This window comes from Amblyomma mixtum, chromosome 5, assembly GCF_055824585.1.
Source record: "Amblyomma mixtum isolate Tamu chromosome 5, ASM5582458v1, whole genome shotgun sequence".
Taxonomy (NCBI): Eukaryota; Metazoa; Arthropoda; class Arachnida; order Ixodida; family Ixodidae; genus Amblyomma; species Amblyomma mixtum.
In genome coordinates this window covers 45,636,536-45,663,456 of record NC_143016.1, presented here as the reverse complement: position 1 = coordinate 45,663,456, position 26,921 = coordinate 45,636,536, and the positions used below count along the sequence as shown (strand labels likewise).

Here is a 26,921-nt window from a genome sequence, read left to right as displayed (position 1 = left end):
AAATAGACAAAAGAAAAGATAAGAAGTCAAAAGGGTCTATAAGAAGACTATAGAAAATCTATAGACGATGTTGATAAGGGTTGAACGCTCAGAAAGTGAGTCCTTTTCCTGCCGCTGCGCAGCAGCCGTCCCCATCGCGCTACGTAACTGCTGTTGACGCGTTTCGAAGCCAGACGCAGCCTAAGCTTTTCTAAAATAAACACAGCGAGCAGTCGGCAGTGCTTTCTTGTTGTTGGAAACGCATAGTTCCTCATTATTCAAAGGCACGCGTTAACGAGGTAAAACGGGTACGGGGACTCAGACAGGCACGCGCATATATTTCTCCGTGCCCGCCTTTGTTTTACCTGGCTTCCGATCCTCAATACAGAGAGTGTCTTTGAATCGATGTAAGCAAATTACAAGCTCCGTCATTGCATTGCTGATTACTCCTGTTTCATCTGCCATTGAGCCGTACAACGACACAAGGCTACAGCATTTCAAAAATCCCTGGATATCCCTCTGTCTAGAAAGAAAAAAACAAGGTAAATCTCTAATTGAGAACGGAAGACTATAGATCTAGGAAAATGAATCCCTTACATTGGCATCGCTGGCATAGAGCCTTGGACGCGAGCCTTGTTCGCATCAGTCCCAGTAAAACAGTAACTAATATGCCGAGCGCAGATTGTTATGCAGCGCTACACAGGAATATGGAAATGGAATTTAATATATTTAGAAAACGATAGCTGCGATGATCGATGTTGTTCGCTCTCATGGAAGTTTATGCTCTTTTTTAAGTCTCGCGGCAAGTCCATGCAGAGGTTTATTCTCTATTAAGCGGCAGAAAATGCTTAGTACTGACATGGCTGAATGGTATACCTTGACATTCGCGAAATTATGGCTCATGGGGGTTTCGCGTCCCAAAGTGACTCAGGCTATAAGGGACGCCGTAGTGAAGTTCTCCGGAAATTTCGACCACCTGGGGTTCTTTAATATTTGAGGAAAGGAAATTCCATCGCATCGCACAGTACACGGGCCTCTGGAATTCCCCCTCCATCGAAATTCGACCGCCGCGGCCGCGAACGAACCCACTTCTTGTGGGTCAGCAGCCGAGCGCCAAGGGTGACATGTCTGCTGTAGCAAATAGATTACACGCAATAAGAGAGAGGTTTCGAAATCAAATATAAAGCGGTTGAGAAGTAGCAGCTCCACTTTGTGTATTGACCTTTAACAACTTTTAAGCGCCACTTTGCCCACTATATGTGCGATTGAAACAAGAAGCGCTGCCTGCAGCGTCAGCTTCCGCACGAGTTCTTGGTTTATGGGGTTTTAACATCTTAAAGCGACTCAGGCTATGAGGGACGCCGTAGTGAAGGGCTCCGGAAATTTCGACCGCCTGGGGTTCTTTCACGTGCACTGACATCACACAGTACACGGGCCTCTAAAATTTCGCCTCCACCGAAATTCTTGTGATACGCGAGACATCTACACGAGATTGTAAACCAAACTACGCTTCAGTGTTACGCGGAAAGAACGAACCTGAAGAAAACTTAGACTGCTGTGACGTCGTCGCAAGTAACCGGATGACAACACGAAACTTTCACTAATGACTATAGTGTACATCAGGCATAGTAACTGCCCAGCATAGCGAGCCAAATCCTTTTGCTCGAGGAGGGACGTGATGTCTCTAGCGATTGGGCTAGATGGCAAGGCAGAGTCTGCTTCCGTCACAACTACGGTATCAACACACGTAAGTCAGCGACGTCTGAATCTATCCAATCTATTCCGGCTCTGTTACCAAGCATTATCGGGCCAAAAGAAAAAAAGAACTAAAAACCAATGAAATTGATCTCTAAATGGCACTGAAAATGACGATAATGTGCAGGCATTCCTCTGTACTTGAGCAGTGCCGGCAAATTCTGCTTGGTTTGTGATCGTATAGTGGAAACTGCAACGCGACTCGACACGAAAGCAGCGCGAAGTCAGCGCTAAAGACAAGTAGTAAAGGCTCGATTACAAAACGCGCTAGACTGCGTGACCCGATGCTAGTACCCTCTGCAATGGCTTCGATAATGTTTAGCAGCATCTTCTATCTGCCAAAACATGTTATTCACTCGTACTTCTTATTTTAGCTCATTTTGTAAGTTAACAGCTAGCATCCCGCTGCATCCAATAATCTCAATTCAGCACACGCGCACAGTGTGATGAGGCATAGGAGAGCATGCATGCAATGCATGACTGTACAATTAAGCACTTTACCAATTAATGACCCGTGAAAACGCAGTCGGAACGTGTTCCGAGTGCAGTCAGTTATTGGATATTCTCGCGTACCCCGCCAACTGCACATCAATGTTCTCACTGAGGAAATCAAAGAAATAAAAACAAAACTACCACCCTCACCGTCGTCACAGGCAATGAACACCTCTGCTGAGTATCAACAACGCGCATCAACAGAAATCATGCCCGGCTAAAGCCGAGCAATGCCATTTAAAGTCGAATACAAGTAAAGAAAAAAGCGGCTTTTCTTCGTCAAAGAAACCCTTTCCGGCCAATGGCGTCGGCCGATTCTCAAGACCCTGCTAGCCTGCAGGTTCAGGTTCATGAACCATAATCTGCCGATGCCATTCGCTGGAAGGGGTCCATTGAAGCCGTTTTTTTTTCTTGACTTGTATCTGACTATATAGTGAGGCATGCAATCGGTGCGGCACGAATATGCCACGAGAACGTGCTATGTGCTATGACTATAGGGTTTAACGTACCAAAGCGGCACCATTATCAGAAATACGGGACAGAGTCCAGCCAATGCCGCTTAGCCTAACCTGCTTGAATGGTAGCCACTAGGCGGTTTTTTTTTTCTTTCTTACGCCACCGATAATGTCAACTAGTTACTTTTGAATGTCAAAAGTCATGCGACACGGGGTGGCAGCCAAGAGAACTAGAAGCGCCAGCCGCGACCTTGGGATCAGCAGACGAACGCCCAAGCCACTCAGCCACCGCGACGGGTTGCGGAAACGAGCCATTTAGAAAGCTCATAAACACTGCGCACTGAGCGGCAGCTGCCCGCGGTGTTAGTGCTCACTCAACCAGAACGGCCGGGAAAGAGCCACCGTACAACTACGCACGGAAATGAGCAAGACGGCTCCTTCGAGGCATGGAGCCCGAAAATTTTTGTTTTGCTTAATTTCTCATAGCGCATCCAGAAGTGTCCAGCTTCCTGTGAAAGAAAAAAAATCGCACATCAGGGAAATAATTGCAGCAAATTCTTTCCTTTTTTTTTATTTGTCTGCAGGCTCCCTCCCTACAATAATCCGTTTGCTTAGCTCACGAAGCGACGAATACTCCACACAGGAGGCCTTCCATGCCACTTCTTGTGACGTCACGGTTAATCCCCTTCCACATCTATGCCAGCGTCTTGCTATGTCACGCTAGCCGGTGCAAGGTGATTAACCACGACGTCATGACACTCTGTCGATGTCATTGCCTGGAGGGGGGGCTCCTTCGAGGGTCATTTGCCGCTTCGTTCTTGAGTTGTGTCCGACTTAGTACAAGCGTCGGCGGTGAAGGTGCAGAACCCAATCATCAACCCGAGCATACACCAGCATATAGACCACTTAACCAGACTTTTGATCCATACATTTAAACCTGTCCCTGAGTGGCATTTCATGATCTCTGCACATTAGAAGCAAGTAAGCACTCCGCTGGTTAAAACATTGTGGTCCATCGTCTCGATGTTTACGCACACGGAACTGCGGGCGCGCCCGCCGGAACCGATAATGAACAACTGGCCGCTTTCCAGCGAAGCAGCCGAGTGCGGACACACGTCAGCATCTTGTGGCGCACTTGTCTAAAAAAAGCAGCAATCGTTGGAAATCTTCCCTTACTGCTGGGGCACTCAGGCCTGCGCTATATGATCTATGAATAACTGAAGATTACGCCGCTGAGGGCCTCATCGCTGAAGCGTGTTTTGCTTGGAAATAGAAATGACGATGTTATAGGTCGAACCGCGCAGCCCTCCTTGATATGTCAGCATTTCGGTCGAAATGCGGAGTATTCTTCAGGAGCTGATTAAAGTGAAATCCACTTTACTTTTCCTTTTTTTTTTCTCTCTCTCTTTTCTCTATAGCCCTGTCTGTGTCGATCGCAGACGAACATTTTGCACCTGTACAGGCCTCAAAAAAGAAAATTAGTTTTGTAACGGAAAGCAACAACTGGTCATTTTTTACAGACGTACAAAATTTCGCACAAAGTGCCACAGTGGATAAAAATTCTGACACCTAAGCGCCAGTATTTCTCAAATAAGCACCCGAAGGATCGTAAAATCACTTTCTGTTTCGAAAATGCACATTTCGCTAGACATTCTTGGCCTGATTTTATCCACGAATTCGGAACATTCAGGTTCCATTTTGTATCTGAAGTAAATCAGTCACCATAAAATAATCCATGCCGTTTTCAGCTCCAAGCCATTAATAAAGCATGCTCTAGGGAGAACAGTTCCTCCTTACGACATAGACATTAACTCGGCTACCGAGGTAAACACCGATGTGCCAATTTTTGAATCTTATTTCACGAGCACTCCATGAAAACTGGTCACTTTTTAAACAAAAGATTAGCGAAAAAATAAATTCATCCTTGAATGAAGTTTCTATTCTAAGCAGCGAAAATCTTGGTACACTAATAACCCCAAAAGGGTAAAACAAGCTTTTGGCCTAGTTGGTCGCATTCTTGTATCATAACTGCAGCCAAGAAACACGTTCACATAGAGTGTTTTGTGTTTCTGCTCTATGTGAACGTGTTTCTTCGCTGCAGTTATGATACAAGAACCTTGAAAGGCTTGATAACAAGAAAAAAAAAAACTTCTTTTTCGGACTTCGAGACACAGATCTGACCATAATTTCGGGGGAAAGTACCATGAAACTGAACACCCGCATCTGCTAATAAAAATGCGAAATACCCTTTTTTTCCAGACCTAACTATCAAAGACGTTAACTGCAAACCCGACTAAATTTTGGAGGGTGATAACACAATCCACACGCACTATTTCGTTAAAAAATGTTAACAACGAACCAGTAACTGATATTCAATTTGGCAACATATTTAATTCAGCCTTCGCGTCCGTATTAACCACTGAAAACGAAGCATCATAATTCTAATGCCATGTATCGTTAATTCTTCTATAAAAACACTACAGTCGGGTACAACTCAAGAAGGAAGCGGCAGATGCCCCTCAAAGGAGACCTTCCAGCCAATGGCGTCGACCGATTCTCATGACGTCATGTGTAATCCTCGGACCTGCTAGCGTGTGTGTGGCACCTGAAAGGGGATTCAACCTGGCTTAATCGGATTACCCGTGGGGTCATGAAAATCGGTAGAGGCCATTGCTGCTTGAGGGCCTTCTTTGAGGGGCATCTGCCGCTTCCTTCTTGAGCTGTATCCGACTGAGATGGCATTTGTCATGATTTGCACCTCGCATGCATGCAAATTAGCTTGCAAATATGGCGTCAGTTCACTTACGCCATCTTACTTGACTTCGCGAAAGTATTCGATAAGGTTTCCCCAAAATCATTTCTTCCTGAAGCTTTCTAGCTTAACTTTGCACCAAAATGTACTTGCATGGATCAAGCCATTATATACAAATCATTTCAGCTAACAATGACACCTCAAACTCACTACCAGTCACATTAGGTGTTCCTCAAGTGTTCGTTCATGGGCCCTTATTCTTAATTTAAGTCAACGATTTACGCCCACAGGTTTCATATCATATTCGTTTTTTTTTGCAAGCAACTGCGTTATCTACCAACCTGTGACTAATTCTTCCGATGAAGAATCGTTACAATTTGACAATCGATGTTTTATGATTCTCAACCTTACTAGATATAAAACTATGTCGCTTCAGTTCCGCCGTAACCCTCTCATTTTTTCATATAAAATGGCTTGTGTCCCAATAGATCTTGTGTCATCTTATAAATATATTTCTTCCGTATTAACCTGACATGTGCATGTGACGAACATCATCTCATCTGCTAATAAGACAAGTTTTTTGAGGCGCTGCTTCCGTAATGCTCGTCACCATGTAAGATTACCGTCTTACGGTAATCTCTCGAAACTAACATACTCATACGTAATGTAGCATCCGCATAATTGCACCTACTAATGCTCGAGAGGGGTCCCAGAGCAGGGCCACTAGATGCATACATTTTTGTCCCTCAATCAACGTTAGACTTTAATCCTGAAGATCTCAATCTGGTCCACAATACCTTTCATTTCACCGTCGCATTTCTAGCCTCTGTCTTTATCAAAAGTTGCTCTATTCGAGAGTTTGTCAGGAACAATAGACCTGCGCAGCTGCTTCCCGCGTTTCTTGCCGCACCGGACCCCCCCCTTCCTCCAAAGTTTGACGACCACTCTTCCATGCCGCCAACTTTTCAACGTCATTCTTTCCGTGGAAAGCAAGCAACAGAAACGACCTTCCTCACCACATAGCAGCCATCTCCTGTCATTCGGCATACCGCAAAAGTGTAGCCGCCCATAATCTATAAACGTTATTTTTCACTTTGCTACCCCATCCGTTACGTACTACTTCCAATGGGGTGCTTCAGGCAATTAGTCGTGGCAAAATGTATCTGCATGAAAATGGCCGACGACATGCTACCAAGTTGTTTTCAGAAATATTACTTACTACATTCGCTGTATGGCGTAAACAGCATCTCATTTGCGACGTGCATGCTCAATTCACGTAAAACGAAGAAATCAATGCTAGGTGTAGTACACTTAAGAAGATGAAGCGCAAAAAAAAAAAAAAGAAAACGGCACACAGAAGAAGGAACGACGGGACATGAGCTACTTGAAACTCTTTATTGAATTGCGGACACGGCAGCCATGAGATGAGAAGGGAGAAATGTGGGAGGAAGAAAAAGAAGTATATTGTGTAGCATACTCTCACAAAAATGGTTCGAACTCGCTTTCTGCGCAATTTAATGCGAAACGCCTTAAATGGTTACTCTCTCTATACTGCAGTGTGTTGTTGGCTCAGAAAACAAAATAAACATGGCAAGATAATGGAGGCGAAACGTTACTGGCGCAATTTAGAGCAACTGGGCCAAACAGCGCCGTGACCAAATGTTGCGGCCACAGAGCTTACATGTGGCTTCGACGAAGACAGAATAGGTTTTAATGGAAAGGCTTGCATACAGGCGACGCGAGTGTTATCGCTGCTAGCTCCGCATTTCGGCATCTGCATTAATAAATTGCACAATGAGCGTAAGCAATAAAACAAGCGGAAACGAAGAGCTGCCCTTCCTCCATCCTTTCGCGTGGTTTCCGTGCACGAGGACCCCCCAGTCACGCAGGACGCTCCGGAACTGTCACGGGCAAACTTCCTTGCAGACTGCCACAGTTTTGCACAGAGATAGGCAAGTGGCGGGGAGCTTGGGTGAGTAACTTAATTTCATTTAAGAAAACTGCGCATAGGCACGAAAGAAGACCAAGTACTCGGTACAACGCAGACTCGGGTCTAAAACTAAATGGAGCGTGACGGCTCATAAATAGCAAAAACCGGACTCATGTGCCGAAAATGTGCCACCTACAAAGCAACAAAACTAAACTAAAATGTGCCATATAGGATTATACAGATGAACTAACCGCATCTAATTGTGTGTGAGCCACACCGATGGCTGGCTGACACAATGCGCGTGTTTTTTGTTAATAATAAAGAAAAAACTCAAGGGGTGATTGCAACCGTCGTGATGCAAAGGACAAACACTAGCTGTTTGCGTTTTGTGCTTTTCCATTTTCTTTGTGCTGTGTCTTGTTTTGTGAATGGTGATGCATTGCGATGGTTCCACCACCACCCTCGGCTTGTTGACGTTTCCGCGCCCTTGCCTGTCGCTTATGCTCAGTGTCACGAGAACTAGCTTCCCACACCGCTGTTCCACTTCATCCGTGTCACTGCTTTTAGCGCGACTGGCTCTGGCTCTACTGGCTCTGGCTCTGGCTTTGGGGATACACTGGCTCTACTGGCTCTGGGGATACTACTGGCTCTACTACTGGCTCTGGGGATACACAACAGTCTCGAAGAACTCCAAGAAGCGTAAATAATAGAGCAAATTCAAAGACTGAAACTATCGGCTACGGGCAGAAGACTTCTGAGCAAATACGGTGGTGAAGCTACGATAAAGGAGGCACAAAGCACAGAGACAATACCGGATGAATACAGAAACACCATCAAAGTATCACCGATACCCAGGAATATGGACCCGAACCTGCACATGGTTCGAAGACAAGCAAGAGCAGAGTATGTACAAAGAACACTGGCAACTAGAAACGACACAGTGTACGTAGACGCCGCTACATACACTGAGGACAGAAACCACAAGAAAAGCAAAGTGGCAACGGTGATCAACTCGGACCTAAAAGAAATCACCAGCGCATCAATCCGGAACTGTACCGTAGTCGAGGCCGAAGAGGCAGCCATGGCTCTAGCGGCAGCGGAGGGCTACCGATCCAACAGGTCCTTAACCATACTCACCGACTCACAAGCTGCATGCCGCAACTACCTGAACGGCACAATCAGCCACAGCGCGCTCCGCATCCTCCCCTCAAGTGGCAAAACCGAAAACAACCAGGCCAAACACACGACAATTTGGGTGCCGGAACGTACAGACATTACGGGAAATCAGGAGGCGGATAGGATAGCTCGAGGGTACGCAACAAACCGAGCATCCAACAAACCCGACCCCGCTGAGGAACCCGAGCCGGTAGCCCAACGCTATACAGAGATGCTAAACTACTACAGAGGGATCAGATGAAAATACCCGCCCACACACAAACAACTAAATAGAGAAGACGCCTTAGCATCGCGACAGTTACAAACGGGAACATTCCTGTGCCTAAACATGCTAAGCAAAATATACCCCACGCAGTACGAGAGCGAGTGCCCGTGGTGGGGAGACAAACCAACCCTATACCATACCACATGGGCTTGCCAGAAAATAGACGAGCTAGCCATAATAGAAAACCCGAGTGCGGAACAGTGGGAGAGGATGCTATCCAGCGACATCCTGAAAGTCCAACAAGGACTATAAGACGTGCACGCAGGGCAGCTACCCTCAGCGGAGCCCTGGACTAGGGGAACCGACCCTGAAGAGAAGATGGAAGACTCCATCGGAAGCCTCAAAAACCACTGTAAAATAGAGCAAATAAACGTTTTCCACCACCACCACCACTGCCTCTTCTGCTGCGTGGCGCCTTTGACCGACAGATGGATGGAAGAGAGGAGCGCCCCTTTAAAACAGGATGGAGGTAGTTGCCACCGTGTTCGGCTTTTTTTCTTTATATTTTAACGGTGTTATAAATCGGCCTAGAAATTCGCCGTTTCCTTTAAATACATTTTTAATCCTACACTTCTAACCTTATTAAACCTCTCTGCTTTTGAGCCACCAATATAACTAACTTCCACCGCAGATTCATTCACATGACCCTTGGACATCCAGGAGTGTGACTGTGCTTGCATCTACAGCCGGATTGATACCATACCACAATACCCTAGTATAAGGCGTTCGATTGTTTCTACAGATTTACCACACACTACACATGTATCATCTTCTTGGTTAAATTTCTCAAGGCGAATGTGGAAGAACCTTCCGATAAAGGCCGATTCACACGATTCACACTTCTGAGCTGGCCGTGGCATGGTGGGCTGTTGAAATGCAAGCTTCAGCAGTGCCGTATTTCAGGAGCGTGCTGGCGATGTTGTGTGTCACTGTTCAAAAAATATTGCGCCCAAAGCTCGACACGCTGATTATTTCAAAAATTACTGGCCATCGCATCACTTGTGGCATTTGAGTAAACAGTTTCGATGCATTCAAAAGCTGCAGAGGCTGTCGGCATTCATAGCTCATCGGAAATCCCTACATCTGCTAACTTCGCACAAAAAGTGGTTTCTGAAAATGACTCGATTTTGAAACCGGACATCGCTACTGTTATAACAACAACAAAAAAATGCATTTGTATTGAGCGTCGCGCGATCGGTGAAACTGCTCTGTTGCCAATGCGCAATATATATATATCGCGTCATCGCTGAGATAATCGGTGCACACGTGTCTGCCAGGAAAAGAAGGTTGAGCCCGCATGCACGACACATAAAAAAGGGTTGCGTTGCGCAGTCGCGGTTTACTTCGGCGCTCACCAGCGGCGACATCGGTTCAAGACGCCTAGCTCCTGCTGTCAGCTCGCAGATGCACCGCTACACACATGGTACGTAACCTGCAGCCGATTTTCACGGCACGTCCTCACCAGTGTGTGCAAAGTTCACGAGGAGCAGTTCGGTTCGAGTTGGAAGCTGCATCACAATGGCTGTTGTTACCACGTAAATTCTGACACAGCTCGCAAGGCGACGTGAGCTAGAAGTTCAAAAATGGCGACCGGCACTTTCCAGAGTACACGGTGGCGTTTAAACACAGCTTGCGAGTGACCCGCCGCGGTGGCTCAGTGCATTTAGGTGTTCGGTCGCTGATCCCAAGGCCGTGGGTTCGAACCCGACCGCGGTGGCCGTATTTCAGTGGTGGTTAAATACAAAAACGGCCGTGCTCTGTGCAATGTCAGCACACGTTAAAGACCCCAAGGTAAAGCAATCGTATCCCCCACTACTACGGCGTCCCCCCTAGCATGAGTCGCTTCGGGACGTTAAAACCCCCAAACCCACAGGTTGAGAGTGCCGATATGTTGCGTTAACTATACAAAACGTTAACTGTACAAAAAAATTAATATTTGCCATTCGGAAACTTGGATTTACTCAGCGTCTTGTTCAAAGGCTAAATTTCTAAGCGTTCTCTCCAATGGATGCCTCGTTTCGTCTTGCATGAAATGTCTTTCATGCAACTGGTGTCTGGCTGGTAACCCTAGAAAATTTTGTTATGCTTTTAGATTGCATTCCTTTGAAAAGGAGAGCATACGCGCAAAAATACACAGAAGGGCGTGGCACATGGTTTAGTTTACTATAGCTGACATTTACCTCCCACACTGTCAAGGTGGCGCGGATACACCACTGCATGCGAAATGTGTGCAAGCTCGGTGGTAAGAATGAACTGTAGACACAAATGACCCTTATAGCAGCCATTTGTTTCTCACTGACATTTCTCTTCAGGCCATTTGTCTAAAATACCCTGAAGGCAAAATGCGAAAGAAAAAACGCCCACATGCTGTGTGATGTCGGTATGTTAGATCCTCCGTGGATCGAAATTAATCCGGAACCCTCGGTTACAGCGTTTCTCATAGGTGCAAATTGGGGACGTTAACCCCTCTCCCCCCATCCCCCGTACCATATCATTTAGAACCAGTGAATGCGTTCCCAGCTTTGCACACTCTGTGGTATCCAATATGAACCGCATTTCCCAACTGCGTTGACTAGAGTGTATGTGGAATTCCTCTTATTGCTAGATTACCAAAGTTACAAAGCCGACTAGTTAACTGAAAGTTCCCGGTATGTTTCCTGGTGTGTTCTTCCAATCTGGTGACCACAAACATTGGTGACGACAAACAGAAATGAGCTTTTACGACGAGGGTCCTTTGTAGTATCGCATTGTGCTATAATAGTCTAGAACAAACTGCCGGGCTAGTTGGTGATGCATTTTTGTGAAGAAGTTAGCGCAAAAAACGGATGAGGGACAGAAGAAAGGAATGTCTTATGTGTCCTTCTGTCCCTCGCCTGTTTTTTGCGCTAACTTCTTCACAAAACTGCCATAATGGATACCGAAAGCATCAGTAGTGGTATGTTTTAGAATACGGAAATGTGGGTTAGTGGTGCGAAGCTTCAGACATCAGGGGAAAAAAAGTAAAATACAGCTTGCGCGCATATATAATCACACGCTAGGGATACCCCGAGCTGCCGCTTTTGCAGTGAACGTCCATCTCTACCTCAGCCCCGCAAGCTGGACAACAGCTTCCTTTTTTCGGCCGTGACTACCACGCATTGTGTTCAATGACTGGTGTCGGTGCATCGTGGCATGGGTTGTACTTTTTCTGTTTCTTTTATCATTCGCATTTTGTTACATGTTTTTTTTCTTTTCCTCGTCCTTCCTGGACGAGACACAGGCCGTTTTTGCGAATGCATAAACTACTGGTGTGCTCATGGGTGTAAAAACCTATATTTGCGCTAGGGCCCCTTTCTCTGTCAGTGGACATATTTCTTTCGGACTGTACTTTCTGCTTGTTCTTGTCTTCACGCGAACTGGGAGGCGTGAGCGCAGTTTCCGCGTCCAATCAATGCTTATAAGTGGAATATTTTATAAGCGGAAGATTTATAAGGAAAAGAAATTTTCAACGTCACAACACAACATAGCCCGAGAAATGCAGCCAAATTATCTCATCGCATCGCATGTCTTATAAAAAAGAAAGAAACGTAAACTGATGAAACGAAAGGCAGCCGAACGATTTATGATGCAGCACACATTGCGAAACTCGCGGAAGAAAGCGGTTTATGATGGCAATCAAAGTTGAAGCAGCGCCGCTTTGGTCCGATCGGGCGTAGTTGCGAGTCTAGATCAAGGCAACGAGCTGTCCAAGTAATGAACCCACCTTCCTTCACGACTACGCTACGCGCAGGTTTCTGGAGCGACGTAGGCTGTCGCCCTGCAGCCACGAACAAACCACGGGGAAGGCGGATGGCTGCAGACTGCCTTGACGCATGTCAAAGGGGAATGAGGTCATGCTTGCGGTTCGAGACAGGCGCGACGAAAGCTGGCTAAGTTCGGATAAAAGAAAGCGACGCCCTCATTGCGACTATGTTATGTTCTTTAATTTGAGAGTTCGTTCGTTGCATTTAATTTGTTCATTCATGCTTCAGCGAAAAGGGGCCTAATGAAATCTTTTAAACCATTGCGCGCTCCGGAGCAGCACTATCGAGCCGGCGCAAAGCGGCAAACGAAACCGAAAGTGCCGCGTTTTTAAGCAGTATTAACAGCTAAATTATAGCATTACTGAAGCCATTTAGGTAACTAACTATAGCTACAAGTAAGTTTAAATTTAAATGCATGTATTTGTTTTAAATAAACTTGCGGAAACTGGCAGACAAGTTCTACAAGTTTCGCTTTCTCGCCGCCACGCGTCGTCGAGCGCATGTGGGGAATTTTTCCCCCCCACCTCGCGTCAACGGAGTTCATGTGTTGCAGCGCGAAGACTCCGTGATAACAGGATTACGTGATTACAGTGTGGAGTAAATGCAGGTTCACATAAGGTGAGTCACTGCATCGGTTTAGCTTTTTGGGGGACTAGTATAACTATGGGCGTGATCGGCGGTCGTTTGACAGGATACTAGGAAGTGTGCTGCTTCCGACAGTTGCATCGCTTCCGCGAGTTGTAACGGCACTTCTCCGTAAGCTTTTTCTGAAAGTAATTCGTGTATGTTTTATAGTTCTCCTAGATGAATGGCTCGTCATTCCTCACGATGAGAGCTTATTGTAGAGCTAAAAAAATAACTTTTGCTTGGAAAAAATTGCTATCGACAGCTTCGCGACGTCGCAGCTTCTTGATAAGTTTTGAATGCTTGCGGTGGGGTTTGAAATGACCAGACTTCCGAGAAAAATCGTTCGTCGCCCATCAGCACGTCGCGAAAAATGTCCACCTCGGCACACCTTGGTGTACTGGATGATTGTTCGTGTACTTCCGAGGAGCTGGGATCGCTCGACGAGTTTGCATAGCGCTACACTGACCTCGATTATGGAGGCGAGTTTTTGAAGCGTTTTTCAACTTCGTATACCGATTCATTGCGCATTACAAACCGGCCCAGAAAGTGTCGAAGTTTTATTGAACAGGGTGTTGGCAAGTTTCCGTTCTTGTGGTTGGCGGTCATTTTCGCGCGCTAACCCCGTACGATTCGAATAGAATCCCTTGCGCTAGTGCTGTCACTGCGGTTGTCATCACGTGGAACCTGAGTCGGCTTTATAAACCTTGACGCAGCCGCGCCTGAGACTTTGGTCTTGCGGAAATGTGTAAGCTGCAAAGGCGATCTGTTTTCGTAAACAAGGGCGCAACCTTCTGACGCTCGCGCACAAGTAAGATCATGCGTAATATATACTGCTTGCAAGAAACTCGTCTGGGCGCCCTTTCCGCTTGTGTACACTACACATATGGCGCGATGTACTGGCTGCGAGTGCTCTTACCGCTATTCGCTCACTTGACTGTCGCTTGTTTCCCGCCGGGCGAGGCGTCTGGCGGCATATGACATCTGCCTTATTTTGTACCTTCTATTCCCTTTGATCATTTCCTTGACAGTTGTGCTGAATCCACCTTTTGTCTTTTTTTTTTTCAGCTCCAGATGACATAGACACGAGGTAAGCCATTCTTTGTTTATTCTCGGGTGAAATCTGCAATATGCTTTTGCTACCTATTTATGTTACAGCCTGCTATTCCTTGTATATCTGGCTACTGCATCTTGCTCAATCAGTAGGGAGGCTTGCTTGTGACTGCAGGCCACTCCTGCTTTCTGTAGCACACTCTTGGGCTGCTCAGTTGGCTTTAATATTGTATGGAGTAAATTTGCTGGTTTGCTTTTGCAGTCTGTTTCATGCTTGCTGTTGCTTGTGTATCTGTCTCATCCTGCTTCGCAAGTATGCAGGCTTGCTTGTAGGCACAGGCCACTGCTGTCTTCTTCAGCATCTTCTGAGGCTGTTAATTGGCAGTTATAATAGTCCCTGGTCGGTCTACCAGTTTGCTTTTGCAGTGCACTTCAACTGTCTTATACATATACTGGCTGTTGCATCCCGCTTCGTCAGTATGGATGCTTGCTTATGCTTGTAGACCACTCCCACCTTATATGCCTTCTTCTGGGGTGCCTTAACTGGCAGCAGCAGCACAAATGTTTGCCATGCAGACAGAGATGTGGTCATTAGCACAGGTGGTCTGAGATTGCATGCTGCTTATGCGTTGGCATTTGCTTTGCACAGGATGTCGGCAAAGGCCTGTGGCCTGTCCAGCTTTGCAACTGGGGCAATGGATGGTGGAGGTTCCAAGGGAGACGGTGAGAGCCGTACAGAGAGAATAGAAAGGTACGTTTGTGGGGCCATCCTTGCATAAAGCAGTGCAAATTGCTCTGCCACTTCTGCCATGCTGCAGCAACACGCTTTGCTGTGCTGACTGCTCTCAAAAACAACATTCCATCAATAGAAACAATTGTTTGGAAAAAAGAATTTGCCCAATTTTCACCAGGGTGGAAATTTGGGCAAGTCGGTATTGATCCATAACATAAGAGTAGCGCAAAACCAGGACGATGGACACAAGGGGAGAGAACACACACCAACAACACAGGCGCTAACTTCCGACTGACGAAGAAAACCAAACCCAACCAAGTGAACGGAACCTGAGCACCCGCTACTATTGACTAGCGAAATGCCTACTGACTCAGAGATAAGGTTTCTAGATATTCGGCTTAAATTCATGGACAACCACGTTTGCTGGTGCTATTCACCTCGCGCCAACAAACCGCTTCTACCTTACACATCAGTTCATTCTAAACTCGTGAAACGAGGCATTATTAACCTCTGCATGGAAAACGCCTTTGAAAAGCCATGCCCCCATCAATTCGCATCTAGCTTTCATGAACAACTCGCGAGGTTCCTCGAAGCAGGGTACCCTAAAGATTTCGTGGGTTCAGTCGCCGAAAACCTGCTGAAAAAGAAGCTCCGGAAAGAACCTAACACTACAGAAGAAACGAGAGGCAAGGTGGCTGTCATTCCTTACGTCCATTGTCTCGCGCACAATCTCAAGAAAATAGGGAAAAAGGCAAACGTTCGCGTGGTGTTTTCAGCTCCACAAAAGCTCAGTGTGTTATGCAAAAGGTCCGTGCCCTCCGCACATAGCTCCCAAAAGCAGCAGTGTACCTTCTGCCACAGGAAACGATTTGTTAAATGTACTGAGGGCATTGTGTACAACATTCCGCTCTCCTGTGGCAAGCAGTATATTGGGCAATCCGGTAGGTGCCTGAACGATAGGCTTCGAGAGCACAATAATAACATGAAGACTTATACCTGCAGCAATCTAGCTTTGCACTGCAAAGATTGCAAGGGCGTGCCTTTTTTGGACAAATGCTCAGTCGTTGCTAAGAGTAGAGATAAGCTAACTCGCGGAATTGTGGAAGCTGCACAGATTGCTGCCTTACAAGATAACTGCGTTAGTACTTCGTCCATTTCCTTGTCTAAATGAGAGCAGGCCTTCTTGGGTTCAAAACATCCGTGATCTCACATTTTTTATCGCATTTTTCGCACCTTTTTTCCGATTTTTTTATCTTAGTTCAGCGCATGCGCTACTTTTGCTCAGGTTCCGTTCACTTGGTTGGGTTTGGTTTTCTTCGTCAGTCGGAAGTTAGCGCCTGTGTTGTTGGTGTGTGTTTTCTCCCCTTGTGTCCGTCGTCCTGGTTTTGCACTACTCTTATGTTATTGCCCAATTTTCACTAGGTGGTATATATTTTTGCATAATCTGCCTGGGCAGTTGTCATTTATAGGCCAGAATGATTGGTGACTGAGTTAAGTAACATAGTTTTTTACTCAAATGGGCATAATTATCAGATAAGTGCAAAAAGGCAACAAACAAAAATGTCTGCAGCTGTTTATAAATTGCTGACATATGTCGCAAAGGTTGGAACTTTCCTCTTGTTTTTAGAAGTGGTGCAAGCTTAGTGTCTGGGTTAAACAATTATGGCTGCAGACATTTCTGGGCTCTTCATCATATTGATTGATGGCTGTTGCCACTTCGTCTTGTTGGACCTTAGCAGTTTGCTTAAAACCCGTAATCATGGGCTCCAGTGCCACTCCTAAATGGTTCACTTCATTGCTCCGCTATTGGCACAAGCTGAAATCTTTTTTGCTTCCACAGCAGCTTTACAGCTACAAGGCTTCGTCAGTCTTTGCTTTGATCAGCTTTTAGTACTTGCACATCTCTCTAGTATGGCGTGGTGCTTGGCTCGCTAGTAATTCATTGCACTTTTTTTCTTTCAAAATGCAAAGTTTGTACCCACCGCGGTGGCTCAGTGGTTAGGGTGCTCGACTACTGAGCCAAAGTACCCAGGTTCGAACCCGGCTGTAGCGGCCGCACTTCGATGGAGGCGAAATGCCAAGGGCATTTCTGTGTGATGTCTGTGCACGTCGGAAATCCCCAGATGTTCGAAATTATTACTTGTGGTTGGAAGAATGACTTAACTCACACATATAGCTGGCTTACTGAGCTGTATGTCTGAGTTTCTGCTGGTGATTGCTTTACTGTGCACATGATACCATGGTCTTCATTAAACTCCTGTGATTCTGGTTGTTGGAATACAAACGTGCAAACTACTGTTAACAACTTGCTTTTTACGAGCTCAGTATTTCGCGAATTAAGTTAAGGTTTTGGTGCTGAGAATATTTGGTGAGCCCTAACAGCACCCTTAGTTCTGCCCTCCTCCCTTGAGATCTGCAAACATTTAGAAGCTGCAAAGGCTACACATGCCTCATGCTACATGGTGGCTCCACTCTTACTGAAGCCAGCTTATCAAGAACTTGGCACTAAACAAAGAAAATGCACTGATGCCATTGTTAAGAAACAATTGCCATTTTTTGAAGTAATTTAAACACCTGGAAAATTCTGCAGCCTCCGCCAGAACCTAAATTCTTTTTGCTAAACTCTCCTAAACTCTCGTCGTTCATGCAGCGAATACAGAACTTTACTTGCAAAGGCTGTCAAAAGCTGACTTTAATATGCTCGTCGCCAGGTTCCAGATATTTCAGAGGAGTGGAGAGAAGGGAGGAAACGCGGGGAAATAAGCAAGCAGAAACTTGGACTATGGGTTAGGGACCTTACCCTTTGAGTAGCACGCTTTCAGTATGGCCATTTTCCACATAGATCCGGGTAGAAACAGTATTCTGGTCTTCAGTATTTTTTTTTTTTTGCAAACTTGCAAGCCAAGGTTGTGACGAGATTATTCATGGGACCTATTTGTTTTTTTTTGTGAGCTTTGTACAGTTCATAAAAAGCACGAAAATGAAGTTGTTTACATTGTGCTTGTGTAATTGCTTGAAGGATACTTCATATTCCTTGTGTTTAAAAGTAGTTGTTTTACTTGGTCTCTCTCAAAGTGGTATTCAAACAAGCCATGTATCTTTCCAGAGGAAATGGCAAGTGTGCATCATGTGGCGGAAATGTTACAGCTTTGAGAGGTGACGTGATGATGTAGGTTATATCAGAGCAGAGGCGCATTTTCTTGGCCAGAATAAATGGTTCCTGTCATGGGGGAGGGCCTCCTGGTTGTGACTTGTCAGTGGCGTTTTCTTTGTACGTCTGGCAATTTCACAGTTCATGCTTTGCAGTATGCCTGTGGTGCTGTTGATATAACAGCTATTCTTAGCTGGAAGTTCATGGGGTAAGTGTTGTCCCTTGTTGGCTCCCAGCCACCCGTGCGAACACGGTGTAAATACTGCAGTGGCGAGGAAATGAGTACGCTGAAGAGACAATCACAAAGTAGCTAGAATGCATAAGCAAGCTCAGTATTGGTCAAATTATGCGAAACCTGTTGTCGTCGATGTAGTTGTGTTGTGTTGCGATGTCGGTGTTTTGTTATTGTTGGTAATGACTCTGGAAACTGACCTTCGGTTCTGTGCTTTTGGCCAGCAAGAATATATCAGTTCAGACATGGCATAATTGGATCATTGAGCAATTGTTTTGTTCACTCTTGCTGCTGTTGGTAACTTGGGCAGAAATGGTGAACATGCGATAGTGTCTGTCGATATGGTTGCGCAAATCATGTCTTGCCATCTTTATCATGGTCAAGCATGAGGGCGCTGGGCAGTGCTGTGTAAAAATGTTGTGGTGGGAACATGATCAGTGTATGTGTTCATCTACAAGCATGTTGTTAAATCGAGATTTATCAGAAGCTCGGATCAAGTTTTCGGTTGGTGGCGTAGTGAGAACGTATCAACACTTGCATGTAAACAGTAAGAGCAGCTTTTAGTAGCACCAAAGCCAAATTTCACTTCCACGCATAAAACATCTGTACCTCTAGACAAAGGAGTTGATCTTGCATCTTTCTCGCAATTGCACATTCTCAGAAAGAGTGGAGAAATAATCATATATTTGTGCTGTCATTGTAAATTCCTGCTGTCATCAGTTTGCTATGTTGCTTCGTAGCAGGGGAAAGATTTAAGTATCGAATGAATAGCTTTGCATACCTTCTCATACACTAGGTAGCCCTAGCTTGTGGCTTGTTATGCGGTACAATTTGTGTTTATGCACTGATGTTTGTATCTGTCTGAATACTGTTGGAGTGAGTGACATTTCATGTTAGCTTGCTGGATTGTTCTTTTGTACAGGTATAAGAAACAGAGAAGGGAAGAGCTGGCAAAAAATTACATGACAAAAGCTGCTGTCTCTGAAGAGAACAGTGCTGCAACAACAGCTAAGGGGAAAGGTGTGCCAAAACCCGGTGATGCAGAAGGCCACGTCGACAAGAGTGGGGGCACAGAGCGGAGAAATGCGGCGCCGAGTGTGCGAATGACCAGGGCTTCCCGGTGAGCTTTTCATTGTCTACAGAGGTGCATAAAGGATTATATACATGTGATGCAGCACAACACTGAGGTAGTAGGCTGGCCTAGTGTTCCAGAGGGTTCTTGTTAGTTTTCATTTGCTGTTGCATGAGCAGTCTGCAGCATACTGCTGTTCCCATCATTGCCAAGCTGGTGATTGCTTGGGATAAGCAGAGAGCTACTGAACTTATAGGTACTTGTATGCAGAGATCTCGTTTATTGTGCTAGGGAGGCTTTGATGTTAAGCTCTGGATGTATTTGGGGATTGTCAGCTTATGTTGGAGCGCTTTCGAATTCGGTGGTGGTGCTATTTATACAGTTGGCAATGAAATTTAAAACTGTTCACATGTAAGCCTTGCTTTGCGATTGGCAGAGCAGTGTTTCAGTGCTGAAGAGGCTGGTCAGTTGTGAACCATCTCTTTGTGAAGTCTTGTAAATTCAGACTAACTTTGGTTCATTCCATCTTTGCCTTCGACACTCCAGTTTTCACAAGGTTTTCACAATTTTGGAAGTGCTCGTCCATGTCTGTCTCCCTGTGTGCATGTCAATTTTCAGCACTTCCAAGATTACTCCAGTTTCATTGAGATAACGTATTCATTCTTTCTTGGCAAGACTTGGACCTTACATGCATTGAATGTGTACTTGACCACCACATATGAAATAACTGCATTCTGGAATTTCTGTTGTGCTTATCTTTCCTTTTTTTCTCTTTCCCTTAGCCTTCGTGCACTCTCCCATGCTACCAGTGCTCAAGGTGCCTCAGGTAAGACTGCTTACATCCTCTGAAAGCATTCTTTGCTGTCAGTTTCGTTCAAGTCACTTGGCAGCAGCAGTGCAAGCCTTTTTTGCTGTATATATCTTCAACGTGAAAAATTGTGCATAGCCACAGTCTGCAGAAGGATGCAGGTTGAGGTTTGTTACGAGGTTTGTCCACTTGAGGCAGCCACTTGAGGTCACTTGAGGCTGAAAACAGCTTTTAAGATGAATTCCTCCTTGTTCCGCATAAATGCTGGTGTGGCTGTCTGTTGTTTCCACGATTTGCGGACAAGCAGTTAAAAGGCTTACAATAAGCTGATTTGTTCACATAATTACTCCTTCTTATAGACATCAGTCGTAAGAAGTTTGAGACCCTGTAAGCAGTGTTGTCACAATGTGGGCCTACGAGGACCTAACCCAAATTGCATGATTCGTGCAGAAATGTGGCATTTTGTTCTTTTCAACCTAGGCATGCAGCTTGCGAAATTTTGAAAAAATTTCCTCTTACTGGATGATTTGTGACTGACGGGATTACATTCTCGGCAACCCTTTTTTTCTCTCTTGCTTGAATGCCATGATGCAGCTGAACACCCAAAGCTGGAATTGTCTCATCGAGGAGAGCGGCAAAGCCTGAGGCCTTTGGATTTGAATGACAATATCCCATCTAAGGTGAGAACAGAAGCATTCTTTCAGGTTTCAGGAATTCCACATTAGCCTGACTTGATGGCAGAATTGTTCTGAAACTTTAGAGAAAGCACTTAGCTCAGTAGTCTCACTTGCCTTTTACTAGTTGATTATTTATGCCAGTGCATTATAATCAAACTTTACGGGCCGGTGCAGATTCTTGTACCACAGCACGTACAAGAATACGAAGTCAAATTTCTAAAGAATCTCCTAACGCATAAAGCTCTATGACGAACACCTGTTGCACGGAATTATTTTTTTCAATAGAAACAAGCACATGCAGTACAAATACCTGACTGTTGCACTAGGAAAAATATTCCAATCTGTGGAGCTTGCTCTTTGTGCCTTAAACTTTTATGTGGTAGTGAGTATGGTGAAAACAAAGTTGTCTCTGAAGAAGTTGTGGTGCAAAACTCCCAAGTTATTTAACTAAATGAGCCATATCAATTTGCTTTGATAATGCTAGATGATGCTGTTCTCAGCTGTGTGTTGTACTGTGGTCGTTTTAGAGCGAAGACAAAGGCTGTTATATGCCTCTACCATATAACTGTGAGGGAAGTTTCTCATTTATTAAAGGCGAGGTGGAGAACAGGAGCACTGGGCACCTGAGAAATTTATGCACCTTGCATTATACTAATTGGCATTATACTAATTGCACCTTGCATTGGCTGATTGGTTTAAAAAATTGGAGCTTATAAAACAGTGCCATTGAAAATAAGTAAACCATAACCTAAAGTAGAAAGGTTCAAAGAACAAAAGAAAAAATTTTGCTTTTTTCTTTGTATCAATATGCGCACAGTATAAGTTGCTGCGTGTATGCATTCTTGTTGTACAATGCAGTATTGTTTTTGTGCAGTATTATATTGTTTTAAAGGTCTTTGCTAAGCTAGCAAACAGTCATTATGGTTTGTTAATTGGTGCATAATTCAATTTGAGTTGTCTTGCTTACACAATCCCTTTTTCTGTCTACACCTGGTCTTCAAATAACTCTGGAAGAATAAATGAACCCACTAGATGAACATTTCTGCGGAATCTTTAGTTCCTCAAACTTCACAAGCATCTTCTTAATATACAAGAATACTGCTGAAAACCAAACTGCCATCTTGCGAACACAATGGATATGTCCCACCCTCGGAAGAAATTAATAGACCCATTTCCGCAGGTAAACAGACTAACCCCGGTCCTGACAGAATTCATTATGCTATGCTTGCCTACGTTTCTCAACCTGCTGTACTGGAGCTTTTGAAGTCCTTCAGTAAAGTGTGGGACACGAGTAAAATGCGAGAGGCATGGAAAATGATGTTATTGTCCCTTTCCCAAAGCCTGAAAAAGCAGTGACCTTCCCCTGTAGTTAGACGGGCTACACTCTCAAGTTGTCTGGCAAAGTTGTTTGAAAGTGTTGAAAATACTCATTCACATTCATCGTTCAGTAATGTGGACTCGTTGACTTACACCTGTGTGGATTTAGAAAGGAATGTTCAACGGATCACCTTGTCAGTCTTGAACACGGTACCTGAAGCATTTATACATAAACATTGTCTGGCATTTTTCTTTGACCTGGAAAAGGCCTTGCCGCTTGGAGATTTGGTATCGTACTCAACCTGGTCAACCTGGGTATTCGCGGGAAACTGCTCAACTGTCTCAAGAACTTCCTGTCGAACCGTACCTTTCAAATGTGGCTGGGCACAACACTAAAATTTCATTCAAGAGAATGTTTTTCCTCAGTAGCCACAGCAATACCAAAGTTTATCATGTATTCAATCTTTGTGGATGTCCTACAAATAGCATGTACAGGCGCAGCCATAAGTAAACTGAGCGCCCTATTGCGTTCGAAGTTCAATAACACTTTCTCCATTGGTAATGAAGAAGCGTTGTTTGTCTACAAGAAAGCCCACCAATCTCCTCTACCAGCATGCACGTACCACTGCTGGAAATTTCAATGTCAATTGCATGAAAAATATTTGAAGGCAGTTGCGTGCTCCGTTTACTTTTGCCGCCGCGGTGGCTCAGTGGCTATGGTGCTCGGCTGCTGGCCTGAAAGACGCGGGTTCGATCCCAGCCGCGGCCGTTGAATTTCTTTGGAGGAGAAATTCGAGGCCCGTGTACTGTACGATGTCAGTGCACGTTAAAGAACCCCAGGTGGTCGAAATTTCCGGAGCCCTCCACTACGGCGTCTCTCATAGCCTTAGTCGCTTTGGGACGTTAAACCCCATAAACCAAACCAAACCAAACCGTTTACTTTTGTCTGCGCCTGTACATCTGTATGTATATCAAGTTGTGAAAGGTAAATATAGATTGCAATAACTTATCTAGTTGTGTCAACAAAAACTATTTCAAATTTTCGCTGCAAATACAGCAGCCGTGCTATTCTCACTGAAGCGAGGCGTACAAACTGATCCCAGTCTCTAAGAATGGAACCCAGCTACCTGTAAAATCTGAACGTAAAATCCCTCTTGAACCATGAATATTCTCAGTGTTATCGCGCAAACCTTAGAGCTCTGACATAACTTGTCTTTTACATATATACCATTCCATAGTACATCCTGCTCTAGGTCACGGGTGTACGCTATACACATTAGCGAGGTCATCTTACCTGAAACAGCCAGACCCAATGCACAACTTGGGGACTGCGTCTTGCCACAGGCACATACAGAAAATCGCCCATAACTAGCCTTTATGTTGAAACCAATGAGCCTCCCCTTGAACATAGAACTATGCTGGCATGTGCATACATTCTTCGTTCGATCACTTCGAAAGCATCTCTGCTACCCCATAGTCACCTAGTGCATGTCCAGAACAATATTCTGTAATAAGGCACAAGCAGTCAGGCCATTACTAATGTGATTTGAGGATTAATTAACTGGAGTTACTGGAATTACTACCAGGTACGGCGCACAAGCCCAAACCACTTCTTTCGTGGTGCAGTCTACCTTGTATTGTGCGATCTATCCCTGACTTGCTTTCATAAGAAACAAACCCCACAAGAGCACATCTTACACGAATACCTTGATCTTAAGGAAAAGTATGAAAATTGCACTGAATTTCGTAGACTGATTGAAAACATCTCTTTATGTAGGAAGTGCAGTTGTGTCACAATCTGAAAAATATTACAAGAGCACATTAAGAAGAGTATAATCTGCACACTCTAAGCATTTTAAAACCACTACACTCGAGAAATGCAGTACAACCATTAAAACCCACAGTACAGCCACAGCCGAAACATCTGGACAAGAAAGCAAGTTATACTGGGTCCCAAGCTGAGTTGGCATACTGGGTCCCGAAAGAGTGGAAGCTTGTGCAGCACGAGATCACCAAAGCAAACTAGAGTAATTAAATATTTCGCACAAAGCTTAAAACTAGTAGACTAAACTAATAAAGAAAAGGTAGTTCACTTGGGATGATGAAATCGCCAATAAACCGCACCTGGTAATGTCTATCCTTGTCAAATGGAAGTCGTGTCAACACCAAGGACGTTTTATTGAAGTCTTCTTGTCACTTTTGCATTGGACAAACACATCTTGCATATAACTTTTTGCATATAAACTTGCATATAATCTAGCATGGTTAGATCTCTGCATCAAGCTCACATATAACGTGATGCATGTTACCTCCAACAGGCTAAAGTGTATGTATGTGCATAGTGTATCCGCTCACTGACTTTGGTGCTTAAAAACTCTGGGGCCTCATTTTCAACTGACGCAGTGTAGCAGCACGCATCATCACGGCACAGAGAGGGCCATGTATCAGAGCCATGCACATTGCCTGCGGTGTACAGCGGTGTAAAACAAATGCCTGCGATGTAAAGCAGAAATGAAAAACGTGTACAAATAGCAGCCGCTGTGGAATACTGAGAAAAAGATTGAAATAAGAAAACTATGCCAGTGCAGTTTGCTAGTAAGGTAATGTGAACTTGTTTCAAGCTTTCTTCAGCTCAATTCATGTATAGTGCAATAAACGCTCTGTTCGCAGTTATCCTCCGTGAAAGGTATTGTTCATTGTTTTCACATATTTTTTGGGTCACACATAGCATGCTGGCATCTTTTTTAGGGGCTCTTCGTTTAAGATGAACTTTCGCATCCCTTCATGTTTGTCCTGAAGGGAGTCTACTGCACCCTGACGAAAGCTTGGCCCACTCCTTGTGTGTGCAGGCTCAGGGTTCCACTGGCAGTGGCCGGTCTGAAAGCAAGGCAGCAGCCGGATCAGCGAAAGTTGCTGAAAAGAGCCCTTTAAAACGGAAGCCACCTACGACTGTCAGGCCATCACCACCACGAAGTGCAATGGGTAAGTAGCCTGCCTGAACAGATTCTCATCCCTGCTGCTTGGAAATACATGCGTCGGGCTTGTACTTGGCGCTAGTTTCATGAGCATTGCATGAGCGTTCATGCAGTTTCATGAGCATTGCTTCTAGTTTAAAGAAACATAGCAAAAAAGCCTGCTGCATTGGTCTTGACATAGATTGTTTGGTCGCTTAGTTCATTTAGCAGCAACTTCTGGAGCAATTCTGCCAAATCATTGAATTAAACTGTAATTGGTTCTTGTCTTCTGCCACTCTGTGTAGTTAGCTCAACAAATGACAAATGTGCGTGCGCTCTTAGTCGCAGCAGTTAGCCAAGCCTTGAACCTGTTCTTTGGCCCAAAAAGGATTCCATTAATATTGATTCTGAAACAACCATTTATCTTTAATTAATGTCTGCACAAAAAAGACTAGGTGCCATCTATGGGCTGGTTGAGCAGCTTTGCTTAGACCTTAAGGGTCAGACCTGTTGAGTACTTTAAAAAGTTGGCGAAAAGTTGCCTCCCTCTAGCCTCCATATGCATTAATATTCTTTCAGGAGTGAGCGCTGTAAATGGGTTTTCAGCGACTGAAAAGAAGTGTTTGTTTTTGAGGCTTCCTCCCTTTTTGTACTATACTGTACTGCATGGCAGAGCTGCTGCAGCAGAGACATTAATCGCAATCATCGGCCAGTTATGCTGCAGTGAAGTGCATTTTCTTCATCCTGTTTTCTTTGACATGCTTGCAAACCATGTGATAGGTAAATTTCATCTTTAGTGGTGTGATCAAAGTAATCTCGAGACGGATGAGTTTACAGGTGAGTGCAAGTGATAAAAAAAATCTGGTTTCTGGATGTCGTTAACTGTACTTGATCATAACAAAAATGCAACTAACAAGTACGATAGAAAACACACATGCAATGATCCCTGTGTTTGTGTATTGTCATTTACTTCCCTTGTGAACTATGTACAGCTGCAATTGAAAAAGATTAGCACAAGTGACTCACGACCGGAGCGGAAAAATTGCGAGACGCGGCACTATTGTAGCCGTATGCGCAGACAGTGAGAGTGCCTGGCACATTCCACTTTCTAAATTGGGGGTGGCCGACAGAAAGCAGCCACTGCCACACATTACTTTTGACAGTGCATCCCCGTGCATCCCCATGCATCCCCGTGCATCCCCGTCTGACAGTGCATCCCACGCCAGTGAAAAAAAAAAAAAAATAAAACGGGATTATGTGCTTAGCCACCTTAGCACATGGTTTGGCTGATAAGACATCTACAGGTGTTTGTTTAAGATGTTGCATTTCTGATGGGCGAATGTCTAGGTGGGCTGCTTTCTGCCGGCCACCCCCGCTTCAGGAAATGGGATGTTCCTGGCACTCTCGCTATCGGTGCACTCAGCAACAATAGCGCCGCGTGTCGCGATTTTTTCGCTCCGGTCATGATTCACTTGTGCCATTCTTTTTCCCGTTGCAGCTGTACTACCTGCTAGAATGGAATTGATAGGAAAGAGCTTAAAAGCAGCTCATATCATCGAAAATGCAGATTGAAACTTCTGAGTTCGGCATGTGTGCTTAGGTATTCTTAGTCCTCACTTATATTGAATGGTTTTCTTTTTTGGTTTCTCAAACAGCAATCTAATGCCTAGCAAATCTGACCTAGGATGATTTTTCAAACATGTAGGAGCAGGAA

General features: G+C 44.8%; 1 protein-coding gene across 5 annotated transcripts in view; it reads left to right on the top strand.

The window, feature by feature from the left end:
• The window catches only part of LOC149341964 (uncharacterized), a 262,364-nt gene that overhangs the window by 147,069 nt on the left and 88,374 nt on the right, over window positions 1-26,921 (top strand). For 4 of the 5 annotated variants that reach the window (XM_089544267.1, XM_089544265.1, XM_089544266.1 and 1 more), the window contains 6 exons: window positions 14,279-14,300; window positions 14,913-15,014; window positions 19,302-19,499; window positions 20,234-20,277; window positions 20,854-20,939; window positions 25,103-25,235. In XM_089544267.1, coding sequence (XP_089400393.1) covers window positions 14,279-14,300; window positions 14,913-15,014; window positions 19,302-19,499; window positions 20,234-20,277; window positions 20,854-20,939; window positions 25,103-25,235 — 585 coding nt within the window. The remainder of the gene's footprint in view (window positions 1-14,278; window positions 14,301-14,912; window positions 15,015-19,301; window positions 19,500-20,233; window positions 20,278-20,853; window positions 20,940-25,102; window positions 25,236-26,921) is intronic. The other variant, XM_089544268.1, reaches the window with a different exon arrangement.